This window comes from Polyodon spathula, chromosome 8, assembly GCF_017654505.1.
Source record: "Polyodon spathula isolate WHYD16114869_AA chromosome 8, ASM1765450v1, whole genome shotgun sequence".
In the NCBI taxonomy this organism is placed as follows: Eukaryota; Metazoa; Chordata; class Actinopteri; order Acipenseriformes; family Polyodontidae; genus Polyodon; species Polyodon spathula.
In genome coordinates this window covers 1,395,363-1,409,139 of record NC_054541.1, presented here as the reverse complement: position 1 = coordinate 1,409,139, position 13,777 = coordinate 1,395,363, and the positions used below count along the sequence as shown (strand labels likewise).

The window sequence follows — 13,777 nt, the reverse complement described above, 5'->3', positions numbered from 1 at the left end:
ACGCTCCACACCCTCCATTTCCCCGCCCTCGTCTCCCGCCGAGACACCGCTTGGCGGGAGACCCTCCGACCGCCGGAGGGCGTCGGTCCCCAGTGGGAGGCCCTTTACTCCCCGCTGGTCTCCAGGGGAGCTGGGGACCTGGGCTGGAGGGTCCTGCACGGAGCGCTCGCGTCAGGAGAGATCCTGCGTCACTTTACCGACTCGGACGCCACATGCCCTTTCTGCGGTCAGTCCGAGTCGGTGGCTCATATTTATTTTTTATGCGCCAGGCTGCAGCCGTTCTTCCTGCTGCTGAAGAACCTCTTGCTGCAGTTCTGGCTGCACTTTTCACCCACCCTCCTCATTTTCGGGCACCCTGTTCGTGGCTCCAGCAAAAAGAGAGACCTCCTCGTCAATCTGCTCCTGGCTCTTGCTAAACTGGCCATTTACAAGACCAGGAAGCGGAAGATGAGCGGGGAAGGTCTCTTTGACTGTGGCGCCATGTTCAGGGCCCTCCTCCGTTCCCGGATTAATTTAGAGCACGCCCACGTGGAGTCTGCTGGCGACATGGCATCATTTGTCGACCGGTGGACCCTAGGGGGCGTGCTCTGTACCACCTCCCCTTTTACAATTCTTATTTAATTTACAGTCCTTTTTCTGGTTTTTCTTTTAAAATTTAGTTAAATGCCTATTTATTTAGCATCCTCTTTTACGAGGATGCTAATTGGAATTTTTTTCTCCAGCCGTCATTTGTGACGTTTTGCCTTTTAGGCATTTAAATAGACCTACTTTTGTGTCGTCTGCAAATTTAACAAGTTTGCTTACTATACCAGAATCTAAATCATTAATGTAGATTAGGAATAGCAGAGGACCTAATACTGATCCCTGTGTTACACCGCTGGTTATCACACTCCATTCTGAGGTTTTTCCTCTAATCAGTACTTTCTGTTTTCTACATGTTAACCACTCCCTAATCCATGTACATGCGTTTCCTTGAATCCTCAGGAGATTTACTTTCTTTGAATTGTTTTATTTTGTAAAACATTCAGCCCCAAATGAATTAGAATACTACTTGGTTAACTTTTCAGATTGCAATTCCTAATATAATTATTGTTACAAATAAAATAAAAATAATGACTGTACAGTATTCTATGTGTGATGATAATCATATCCTGTTTAAATTGCTCAACATTAAATAAATAAATAAATAAAACACTAAACAAAACCGCATTAGTACTTCTCCCTCATTTCTAGTAATTTCAAAGACCAAAAACCACTAGTTTTTTTTTTTTCTTCTGTAGTTACAGTATATATTCACTGCACAGCTTGTCTTGTATCACTAATTTCACTGCACAGGAAGACAAACTGCTTTCTCTGCCTGAAGGGTGACTGGGGTGAGCCTTCACTTGAACCTGTGTTGAACGAGAAGCCTCTGCACTGAGTAAGTACTGTACACTCGAAGAAGGAGTGTTTGAATTTAAAAAATTTGTCACACTTTTAAAAAACGTCACTGCGTGTATTACTCTAAATATGTTTATAAAATAAACACCACAGGTTGTTTCATGTCTAATCTGTTGTGTTTATGATTTGTAACACTTTTTAAACATTTATCAGGGTTGCTGTTCAAAATCTATAAACTATAGTAGAAATGAGTGACAGATTAAACACACACCGTTTAACAGTTCTATGGAGTTCCACGTGACAAAACACCAGCGTTATACCTAATTATGTGTCAACACTGCGGTTTATTAATAGAACACTTCAATTTTACAAGACACACACACACACACACACAGACACACACACACACACACACACACACACACACACACACACACACACACACACACACACACACACACACACACACACACACACACACACACACACACACACACACACACACACACACACACACACACACACACACACACACACACACACACACACACACACACACACACACACACACACACACACACACACACACACACACACACACACACACACACACACACACACACACACACACACACACACACACACACACACACACACACACAAGCAGGCACACACAGACACACACACACACACACTTTGCCTCCTCATATACTGTACATTTTTTCAGCATTAGATCAGCATTACCGCAACCAGATCTATATATGCAGTTAGCTGGACAGCTCGGCTTTTTATTGCTGCGCTCTTTACTACAGTGTTGGACTTGGCAAAATTATATTTGTCCAGTGTATTTGCTTGTTTTTTTTCAAAAACTGAAGGTTCAAAATTATTCACACCTTAAACAATAAAATGCAATTAATTTTGGACAGAAATGTTTTTGCGATATCTAACACTGATAGTCTTACAGTGTTTCATGTTTGCATGGATTTTTGCAAAGAACACATTATGTACACTTGCTTTACTTTGCTAAAAACAACTTTTTGTTACACTGTTATATACATGTTCCAAAGAGTATCTAAAAGAGTATCTAAACTCACAGAGCAGTGAAGATGGCTGTATCCCTCTTGAAATTCTGCTTCCTTCTCCTATTGGCCGCGCAGCTTGTGACCCCTCATGCCCCTAACCCGGTAAGTTTGTAATTTCCCTTTAATGTTCAATTCACCACATTAAAAAAGAATAGGTTAACAACACAATACAGTACAAACAGGAACTGTCTTCAGTGCTAAACTAAGAGCCAGTTTAACTAAGAGCAAGTACTATATATATATATATATATATATATATATATATATATATATATATATATATATATATATATATATATATATATATATATAGTCAAACTTGTTTACAATATACCTGGTATATAATGTACCTGTATCATGGGCCCAAATAAATATCATATTAAAATTTTAAAAAGCTTGTTTATTGCATACTCTTATAGTACATGCACTACCGGTCAAAAGTTTTAGAACACCTCAATTTTTCCAGTTTTTATTGAAATTTACGCAGTTTAATGTCTCAATGTACTCTGAAATTAAAGCATAGAACAAATAAACAATTGGAGATAAAAAAGAAATCATGGAATCGTTTTGTTTAACAAAATTTAATCTAAATTTTTGACTCAAAGTAGCCACCTTTTGCAGATATAACAGCCGAACACACTCGTGGCATTCTTTCTACAATGGAAATCAAATATTGTTCGGAAAGTTCTTCCCAACACTGTTGCAGAAGTTCCCACAAATGTGTTGCACTTGTAGGTTGCTTTGCTTTCACCCTTCTGTCCAGTTCATCCCAAACCAGCTCGATGGGGTTTAAGTCTGGAGACTGTGCTGGCCATTCCATGATTTGAAGCCTACCGTCTTGTTCTTTTCTTCTAAAGTAGTTCTGACATAGCCTGGAGGTATGTTTTGGGTCATTATCTTGCTGTAGGATGAACCCCTGACCAACTAGGCGTATACCAGAGGGTATTGCATGGCGCTGCAAAATGCTGTGGTAGCCATTTTGGTTCAGGGTGCCACTCACTCTGTGCAAGTCGCCAACTCTGGATCCAGCAAAAGAGCCCCAGACCATCACGCTTCCTCCTCCATGTTTGACGGTTGGTGTCACACACCGAGGAACCATCCTTTCGCCTACTCGACGGCGTACAAAAACCCTGCGTGATGAACCGAAGATTTCAAATTTTGATTCATCGGTCCATAAGACCTTCTTCCAGTCTTCAGTAGTCCACTGGCGGTGCTTCATGGCCCAGGCAAGCCTCTTTTTCTTATTTTGCCATCTTAGCAATGGCTTTCTTACTGCCACTCGACCTGTCAAACCTGCAGCTCGAAGTCTTCTCTTCACAGTTGAAACTGAGACTTGCTTACTTCAACCAGTGTTAAGCTGTGCTTGAAGCTGTTGTCCTGTGAGCCGCCTATCACGCAAGCTGTTGACTCTCAGAAACTTGTTTTCTGATTCTGTTGTGGCTTTGGGTCTGCCAGACCTCTTCCTGTCAGAGTTTCCTCCAGTTTCCAAGTGCCTTTTGATGGTGTAGGAAACTGTACTCACTGACACCTTGGCTTTCTTTGCAATTTCTCTAAAGGAAAGACCTACACTTTTAAGGGTTATAATGGTCTGTCTGTCTTCCTTTGTTAATTGCCTTTTTCTTGCCATTATGATAGCAATATACTACTTCCTGCAGTACAATACTGTCCAAATAATGCTTAAGAGGGTGTAGTAACACAGTTTGTTCCAACACTGCTTTTATACAGACAGATGGTTTGTAAGTAATCACCAAAGGTTGGGACACATGTAGGAATTGTTAGCATCAACATTTAAGGCTTAATTTACTTCCGTTGCTGCAGAACAGCTGTAAGTTGTTAACCCGTTACTTGTTCCCTGAAAAAGGCCTTTTTGTATAACTCTGAAATGTACATTATTTTTCAGTTTTTGGTAACCTAAACTTTTTTTTTTTTAAAACCTCTGGCAGTTTACCGCTTACCTTTGTACCATTTCAGGTTATTCACTGGACTTGAACTGCTTAAATTTCAATAAAACTGGAAAAATTGAGGTGTTCTAAAACTTTTGACCGGTAGTGTACTTCCTGTTATTACGCACGCACCACGATGGCACGCAGCACGTCTGCGCGGCGGGTATTACACGCTTGCTGCTTGAGCGTTGCTCTTGATTACAGTACATGTGCTGTATTAACATGGCGAGCACTAAACGAGTGTCTATCTTACTCAAGGATAAACTCTACATTATCAGTGAAATCAAAAAGGGACGAAAGCAGGCGCAATTATGTAGTGAACTGGGGTTGTCAAAAAGCACAGTGAATACGATATGGAAAAGTTGGGAGAAAATCAAGTCAGTGATTGATTCTTTAGTATGTGCACCTGCCTGTAAACGGCTGCGCACTTCGATGTACGCTGAATTAGAAGACACACTTCTCAAGTGGTTTAAGCAATAAAGAGATGCATTAGTACCATTAGCACACACAAGCGATTGATGTTGTTAAATGTTTTGTGATGAGCCATTCCAAACTCTGCAGAGACATGACCCTGATCCTGGAGTACTTCCCCCTGAGATCAGTTCATGGACTCAGTAGTTAAACTTGAAGAGCTAAAGTTTAAAAAGATCTTGTTGACACCAGATTTGTGTTAGTCCTCCGACAACACAACAGGTCTGGTTGGCTTCACTTTGAAGTCTGTCCCCAGCCAAGTCACTGTGAGGTTGCAGCAGTGGTGAGACAAGGGCTTAAAGAAACAATTGGCCATTCCAAATTTGGGGCAAAACAGGGTGAAAATAATTGGAGATTCCAAAAAAAACCCAACTTGTCTGTTTATCCAAGTGGGAGATTTTGTGATCATTATGACTTTTTCCACTGCTCAAAATGTACTGTCCATGAACGGCAGCCATTTTGTTTTTCTATTTTCAGAATTCTCCAATAGTGATGGACTTCGCAAAACAGTCCCTAGATGATCAATATAAAGGTTGCAGAGACAAAATGTTACAAAATGTTCAAAAGGTTTACCTGCCTAGAGAACTGAAACAGAACCCAAAATTTAATTCCGCCTGGTCCAACGCAAAATCGGCAATGAAATACAAATCTCTGGGATATCTGACTCTAGAACAAGCCACTGCCATCTACGCTTACACAATGCCAGGCGTTTACAGTGACTTCAACACAGCGGTCAGAAACGGAGGCGGAAAGAATTACAAGGCGTTCCCATTCAAGGCACTGCATTTTTACTTAACCGATGCCCTGAAGAAGCTGAAAACCAAATTTAAAAACTGTTATAATGTGTACAGAGGCGTTTCCAAGCCCACAAGCGTGGCCAAGGGTAAAACTGTCCGCTTCGGCCAATTCACCTCCACTTCACGAAGCCTACAAAAAGCTATACAATTTGGATCTGCAACAATTTTCTACATGGTCACGTGCCAGGGCGCATCGATTCAAAGTTATTCGCAGTTCCCCGCTGAAGATGAGGTGCTGGTGCCGCCATTTGAGAGGTTCCGAGTGGAGGGCGTCAACGGGAATCAAATCAGACTGACACCACTGCCACAAACCACAAGCATTTACAACTGCCTGGCAGGTAAGGAGAGAGATGTGGTGGCAGGCCATCTGGCTCAAAAACGCAGGAAGTTTAGTTCGACCTTTAACTCTTGATTGCAGACTTCCAAGTGGCATATCCAGTAAAGGCACTCTGCTGGAGTGCAGTATGTGCCCTGTAGGAGATTACTGATTCCAATCCGGGGCTATGCCATTGCCGGCTGAAGCTAGGAGGTCCCAGGGGGTGGCAAATTGGCCAAGTGTAGCAGGCCTTATTTTGCATTGTGTAATTTATTTTTATTTTTTTAAAGAATCAGCCCTGGATTAGTCATTCACCAACAACTGTTTATTGAGTCTACCATATCATACGGTCTGCCTGTCTCAAGGCAAAAGAAAAGAAGAAAAGAATGAATTAAGTGGCCCTCCTTGAATACCACTCCTACATACGTCAAAGTATCAAAGAAACCAATTAATTTGCTACACAAAAATAATAATATAAAACAATATATACATCCATAAAGAATAACGGTTATTAGTTTATACAGTGTTCATTCACACACACACACACACACACACACACTCTCAATGTGAACTGCACGTGCATCATACTGCTAGTGGTTGATTTATAAATATACTTTTTAAATGTTTTCTCATTGTAATTTTCCATTTTTACACGAGAACATTTCCAATTAAACATAATTATTGTATTCTATATACATTGGTATTTATTTGCGTTACGGTTTTATTTTCTAAATACAGACGTGCTCAAATTTATTGGTACCTCTCCAAAAAACGAAGAATGCACAATTTTCTCTGAAATAACTTGAAACTGACAAAAGTATTTAGCATCCACCATTGTTTATTCCATGTTTAAAAGAAATCAGACTTTGCTTTGATTTTTTATTCAACATAATATTGTAAATAATAAAACAAATGAAAAGGACATGGACAAAAATGATGGGACCGCTAACCTAATATTTTGTTGCACAACCTTTAGAGGCAATTACTCCAATCAAATGTTCTCTGTAGCTCTCAATGAGACTTCTGCACCTGTTAACAGGTAGTTTGGCCCACTATTCCTGAGCAAACTGCTCCAGCTGTCTCAGGTTTGATGGGTGCCTTCTCCAGACTGCACGTTTCAGCTCTTTCCATAGATGTTCGATAGGATTCAGATCAGGACTCATAGAAGGCCACTTCAGAATAGTCCAATGTTTTGTTCTTATCCATTCTTGGGTGCTTTTAGCTGTGTGTTTTGGTCATTATCCTGTTGGAGGACCTGCGACTGAGACAGAGCTTTCTGACACTGGGCAGTACGTTTCGCTCCAGAATGCCTTGATAGTCTTGAGATTTCATTGTGCCCTGCACAGATTCAAGGCACCCTGTGCCAGGCACAGCAAAGCAGCCCCAAAACATAACCGAGCCTCCTCCATGTTTCACTGTAGGTAAGGTGTTCTATTCTTTGAAAGCTTCACTTGTCAATATGCATTTTAGCAAATTCCAGTCTGCCTTTTTTATGTTTTTCTTTCAAAAGTGGAGTCCTCCTGGGTCGTCATGCATGGAGCCAACTTTTGCTCAAAAAGTTCAGCTTGTATCTCTTTGGCAGTTATCCTTGATACTTTTTCTACCATTCGCACTATCCTTCTGTTCAATCTGGGGTCGATTTTCCTCTTGCAGCCGCGCCCAGGGAGGTTGGCTACAGTTCCATGGACCTTAAACTTCTTAATAATATTTGTAACTGCTGTCACAGGAACATCAAGCTGCTTGGAGATGGTCTTGTAGCCTTTATCTTTACCATGCTGTCTATTATTTTCTTTCTGATCTCCTCAGACAACTCTCTCCTTTGCTTTCTCTGGTCCATAAGAACATAAGAAAGTTTACAAACGAGAGCAGGCCATTCGGCCCATCTTGCTAGTTTGGTTGTTAGTAGTTTATTGATCCCAAAATCTCATCAAGCAGCTTCTTGAAGGATCCCAGGGTGTCAGCTTCAACAACATTACTGGGGAGTTGATTCCAGACCCTCACAATTCTCTGTGTAAAAAAGTGTCTCCTATTTTCTGTTCTGAATGCCCCTTTTTCTAAACTCCATTTGTGACCCCTGGTCCTTGTTTCTTTTTTCAGGCTGAAAAAGTCCCTTGGGTCGACACTGTCAATACCTTTTAGAATTTTGAATGCTTGAATTAGGTCGCCACGTAGTCTTCTTTGTTCAAGACTGAACAGATTCAATTCTTTTAGCCTGTCTGCACATGACACGCCTTTTAAGCCCAGAATAATTCTGGTCGCTCTTCTTTGCACTCTTTCTAGAGCAGCAATATCTTTTTTATAGCGAGGTGACCAGAACTGCACACAATATTCAAGATGAGGTCTTACTAGTGCATTGTACAGTTTTCACATTACTTCCCTTGATTTAAATTCAACACTTTTCACAATGTATCCGAGCATCTTGTTAGCCTTTTTTATAGCTTCCCCACATTGTCTAGATGAAGACATTTCTGAGTCAACAAAAACTCCTAGGTCTTTTTCATAGATTCCTTCTCCAATTTCAGTATCTCCCATATGATATTTATAATGTACATTTTTATTTCCTGCATGCAGTACCTTACACTTTTCTCTATTAAATGTCATTTGCCATGTGTCTGCCCAGTTCTGAATCTTGTCTAGATCATTTTGAATGACCTTTGCTGCTGCAACAGTGTTTGCCACTCCTACTTTTGTGTCGTCTGCAAATTTAACAAGTTTGCTTACTATACCAGAATCTAAATCATTAATGTAGATTAGGAATAGCAGAGGACCTAATACTGATCCCTGTGGTACACCACTGGTTACCACACTCCATTCTGAGGTTTTTTCTCTAATAAGTACTTTCTGTTTTCTACATGTTAACCACTCCCTAATCCATGTACATGTGTTTCCTTGAATCCCAACTGCGTTCAGTTTGAGAATTAATCTTTTGTGCGGGACTTTGTCAAAAGCTTTCTGGAAATCTAAATAAACCATGTCATATGCTTTGCAATTATCCATTATCGATGTTGCATCCTCAAAAAAATCAAGCAAGTTAGTTAGACACGATCTCCCTTTCCTAAAACCATGTTGACTGTCTCCCAGGACCCTGTTACCATATAGGTAATTTTCCATTTTGGATCTTATTATAGTTTCCATAAGTTTGCATATAATAGAAGTCAGGCTTACTGGTCTGTAGTTACCTGGTTCAGTTTTGTTTCCCTTTTTTGTGGATCGGTATTACGTTTGCAATTTTCCAGTCTGTCGGTACCACCCCTGTGTCAAGAGAATGCTGCATGATCTTGGTTAGCGGTTTGTAAATAACTTCTTTCATTTCTTTGAGTACTACTGGGAGGATCTCATCCGGCCCAGGGGATTTGTTTATTTTAAGAGCTCCTAGTCCCTTTAACACTTCTGCCTCAGTTATGCTAAAGTTATTTAAAACTGGATAGGAACTGGATGACATGTGGGGCATGTTGTCAGTATCTTCCTTTGTAAAAACTTGTGAAAAGTAATCATTTAATATATTTGCTATTTTTTTTTCTTCATCTACGATTTTGCCATTTGTATCTCTTAAACATTTAATCTCCTCTTTGAATGTTCGCTTGCTGTTGTAATATTGGAAAAACATTTTGGAATTGGTTTTAGCTCCCTTAGCAATGTTCATTTCTATTTCTCTCTTGGCCTTTCTAACTTCCTTTTTGACTTGCGTTTGCAGTTCTGTGTACTCTTTCTGTGTACTTTCTTTTTGGTCCTTTTTTAATGCTCTGTAAAGTGCCTTTTTTCGCTGAATATTTTTTTTTTTAATTGATCTATTAAACCATTTTGGCAATTTAGTTTTACATTTAGATTTGTCTACTTTAGGGATATAATTGTTTTGCGCCTCTAGTACTACATTTTTGAAGAACAACCATCCTTCTTCTGTGGGTGTTTTCTCTATTTTACTCCAATCTACTTCTGTTAGTCTCTGTTTCATACCTTCATAGTTTGCTTTTCTAAAATTGTAAACCTTAGCTTTAGTCATTACTTTTGGGGATTTAAAAAACACTTCAAATGAGACCATGTTGTGGTCTGAGTTTGCCAGTGGTTCTCTGACCTCTGTTTTAGTTATTCTATCTTTGTTATTTGAAAAGACTAAATCAAGGCATGCCTCCCCTCTAGTCGGTGCCTTGACAAATTGTGTTAGGAAGCAGTCATTTGTCATTTCCACCATTTCTATTTCATCCTTCGCGCTACCCACCGGGTTTTCCCATTTTATTTGGGGGAAGTTGAAATCCCCCATTAGTATGGCTTCTCCTTTGCTACACGCATTTCTAATGTCATTGTATAACAGATTATTGTGCTCACCGTCTGAATCTGGCGGTCTATAGCATGCTCCTATTATTATGCCTTTTGAATTTTTGTCCGTTATTCTGACCCATATTGATTCGGTTTTATTTTCTTTGTCCAGGTTTAACACCTGGGCTTCAAGACTGTTTCTTATGTATAGCGCTACCCCTCCTCCTCTTCTGTCCTGCCTGTCTTTCCTATACAGTGTATACCCACAAATATTATATTCGTCCCCATCACTCTCAGACAACCACATTTCTGTAACACCTATCACCTAACATAGTTACCTGTTAGTGCAGTAGCTTCAAGTTCTAGAATTTTTTTTCTGATACTTCTAGCATTTAGATAAATACATTTAATGGTTGTCTTACCTGAGTTGTTGTTCTTGTTTTGATGCAGTCTCCCTTCTGTTTTTTTTGTTGATTTCTCCCACCTTCCTTTCTAGTTTAAATGCTTCTGAACCTGCTTGAGGATCTTTTCTCCGAGTAGACTAGTTCCCTTGTTATTTAAATGCAGTCCATCCCGTCTATACAGATAGTCCTCGTTGTAGAATGTGGTCCAATGATCAAGATAGGTGAAGCCTTCCCGTGTGCACCACGTCTTCAGCCATGCGTTTTGATTAATTATTTCCAGCTGTCCATATGGTCCTTTGCAAGGTGCCGGTAGTATACCAGAAAATACCACAGTTTTGGTTTTCTCTTTTAATTTCCTTCCTAGCTCTCTGAATTTGTTTGGCAGGGATTTTGGTCTGTCTCTTCCAATGTTGTTTGTACCGATGTGGACGACTACTACCAGGTCGTCTCCTGTTCGTTCTAGGAGCTTGTCCACCACACTGCACATGGACAGCCTGTCCATGTGCAGTGTGGTGCACACAATGACACCAAACAGCACAGTGACTACTTTTCTCCATTTAAATAGGCTGAATGACTGATTACAAGATTGGAGACATGTGTGATACTAATTAAAGAAACTAATTAGTTTGAAATATCACTATAATCCAATTATTTATTATCTTTTCTAAGGGGTACCAACAAATGTGTCCAGGCCATTTTAGAATATCTTTGTAGAATAAGCACTAATTCATCTCTTTTCACAGCTTCTTTGCTTTATTCTATGACATACCAAAGGCATGCAAGTATACATGATAAAATAGCTTTTAATTTCATCACTTTTCAGGAGGAATGAAGCATTATTTCAATGAGCTGTAATGGTACCAACAAATTTGAGCACGTCTGTAGATTCGAGAACAATAATTAAAAATAAAGACTAAAAACAAAGCTTTCCCACTACATATCACAGTATACAAACACAATAACAATGATATGTACAATAAGTAAACCAATTTATATAACAATAATAATATCCAGACAGAGAGCGATGTGAAACAACCTCCCTACGCCAGGTACATTACAAACTGGGCATTAGGTCATTACAGTGACAGCGGTATCTTAGATTGCTCGATTGGCTTCACAGCTGGCTTGCAGTGTGAAAGAAAGCAGGCAGCTCCACTTGACAGCTTGAAGCACGTTGTTGTTTCGGAGGACTGAAGCTTGAGTGCGCTTGTCTATGGCAAGCTGTTTTAACATTTAATCCTCAATTGCTGATATCAGCAATTTTAATAATGATATCAGTAATGTGATACCGTGATATCAATAATACCACTCTTGATATCAGCAATTGAGGATTAAATGTTTAAACGGCTCGTCATACTTGTCTCTCTTCGTCTCTTCAAGCTGAGTCACTGCAGGGGGGGAGGGGGGTTGCAGCTGTCAGACAGGCTCTTTAAAAGTAATTGGGCATTCCAAATTGGGGAGAAAACGGGGGTAAAATAATTGCCGATTCCAAATAAAACAAAAATGTTAACTAGTAATTGCATTAGTTTTGCAGTTTCTTGTTTGAGAAAGCTTAGCATTGCTTGAACAGTTTTTGCATGAATATAGTCTGTGTTTCACATTGCTACCCACTTGTCATTTATTTCTCTTTTTCATTGCAGTGCATAAAGGAAAGAAACACGGGTGATGTCAGAGTTGAGTCTACAGTCACGTGACACGAGTCACGAGACTAACGCAGGCTGCGCAATACAGATATTCAATCTAAATTCATTCATTGTGGGCCATTTGCTGTGCGCTATATAAAACATTTCAAATCGATGAAGAGACACTAACTGACCTCTTTTTATTGTTTTTTTTTTAAGTCAAAGACTTGGCAGCTTTTATAACAGCAAAGCTACATTCAGAAATACAGGGTCAGTGTTTGAATCTTCAGAACATGAAAAGTAAAAAAAAAAAAAAAAAAAAAAAGCACTGTATGGAGTCTCTCTCTCTCTCTCTCTCTCTCTCTCTCTCTCTCTCTCTCTCCGTGGCTTTTGACGTGGTCTTTCTTTCTGCAATAAAACAGCTTTTTGAGCATCATTGAAAAATCACTTGTGCGTCTGTGTGGAGTTACTACTTTAACTGTAGAGCATAATCTGGCATTCATGCACTTCAGGGGTAGAAATATGACCCCTATTGCACAGCAGCTTCATCGAGAACCCCCATTACATAACATTCAATGAGACTCCCCATTACACAGCAGTTTCAGTGAGACTCCCCTATTGCACAGCAGTTTCAATGAGACTCCCCATTACATAACATTCAATGACACAGCAGTTTCAGTGAGACTCCCCTATTGCACAGCAGCTTCAATGAGACTCCCTATTACATAGCAGTTTCAATGAGACTCTCTATCGCACAGCAGTTTCAATGAGACTCGCTATCGCACAGCAGTTTCAATGAGACTCGCTATCGCACAGCAGTTTCAATGAGACTCGCTATCGCACAGCAGTTTCAATGAGACTCGCTATCGCACAGCAGTTTCAATGAGACTCGCTATCGCACAGCAGTTTCAATGAGACTCGCTATCGCACAGCAGTTTCAATGAGACTCGCTATCGCACAACAGTTTCAGTGAGACTCGCTATCGCACAGCAGTGTCAATGAGACTCGCTATCGCACAGCAGTTTCAATGAGACTCGCTATCGCACAGCAGTTTCAGTGAGACTCGCTATCGCACAGCAGTTTCAATGAGACTCCTCATTACAGCAGTTTCAGTAAGAATCCCTGTTGTGTTGTTGAATAAGACGTGTTTTTTTTAAAATATTAAATACAGTAAAATATTACGTTTCAACAGTATATAGCCACCGTAGCTATACAGTACTGCAAATACAGTAAAATGTTATTTATTATTATTAGATTATTTACTATTAATTACATATTAATATTATTATTATTAACAGTATATAGCTCTGGTAATGGCTTACCATCCTGCGCTCCTCTTCTCGAATCGCTCTTTCGAATCAAGCGCTGCTGCTGCTCAGGGGCTGAGCCATGGAGGCTGTGAGCCATGACTGGTTGAAGCTCAAGGCGCCTCTCTGCACGATGATTGGTTAGATTCAACACGGACCCTAGGAAGTTGTGTGAGTAACATACCCTGGAGGCCCAGAGAG

At 40.1% G+C, this 13,777-nt stretch overlaps 1 protein-coding gene across 1 annotated transcript; it reads left to right on the top strand.

Annotated features, from left to right (window-relative positions):
- Positions 1-1,271: 1,271 nt before the first annotated feature.
- LOC121319183 (NAD(P)(+)--arginine ADP-ribosyltransferase 2-like) lies at positions 1,272-12,595 on the top strand. The gene is made up of 4 exons (XM_041256366.1): positions 1,272-1,420; positions 2,477-2,564; positions 5,354-6,011; positions 12,288-12,595. The coding sequence occupies exons 2-4, from the start codon at positions 2,487-2,489 to the stop codon at positions 12,311-12,313; spliced, it is 762 nt and encodes a 253-aa protein (XP_041112300.1). The 5' UTR covers positions 1,272-1,420; positions 2,477-2,486; the 3' UTR covers positions 12,314-12,595.
- Positions 12,596-13,777: the final 1,182 nt, after the last annotated feature.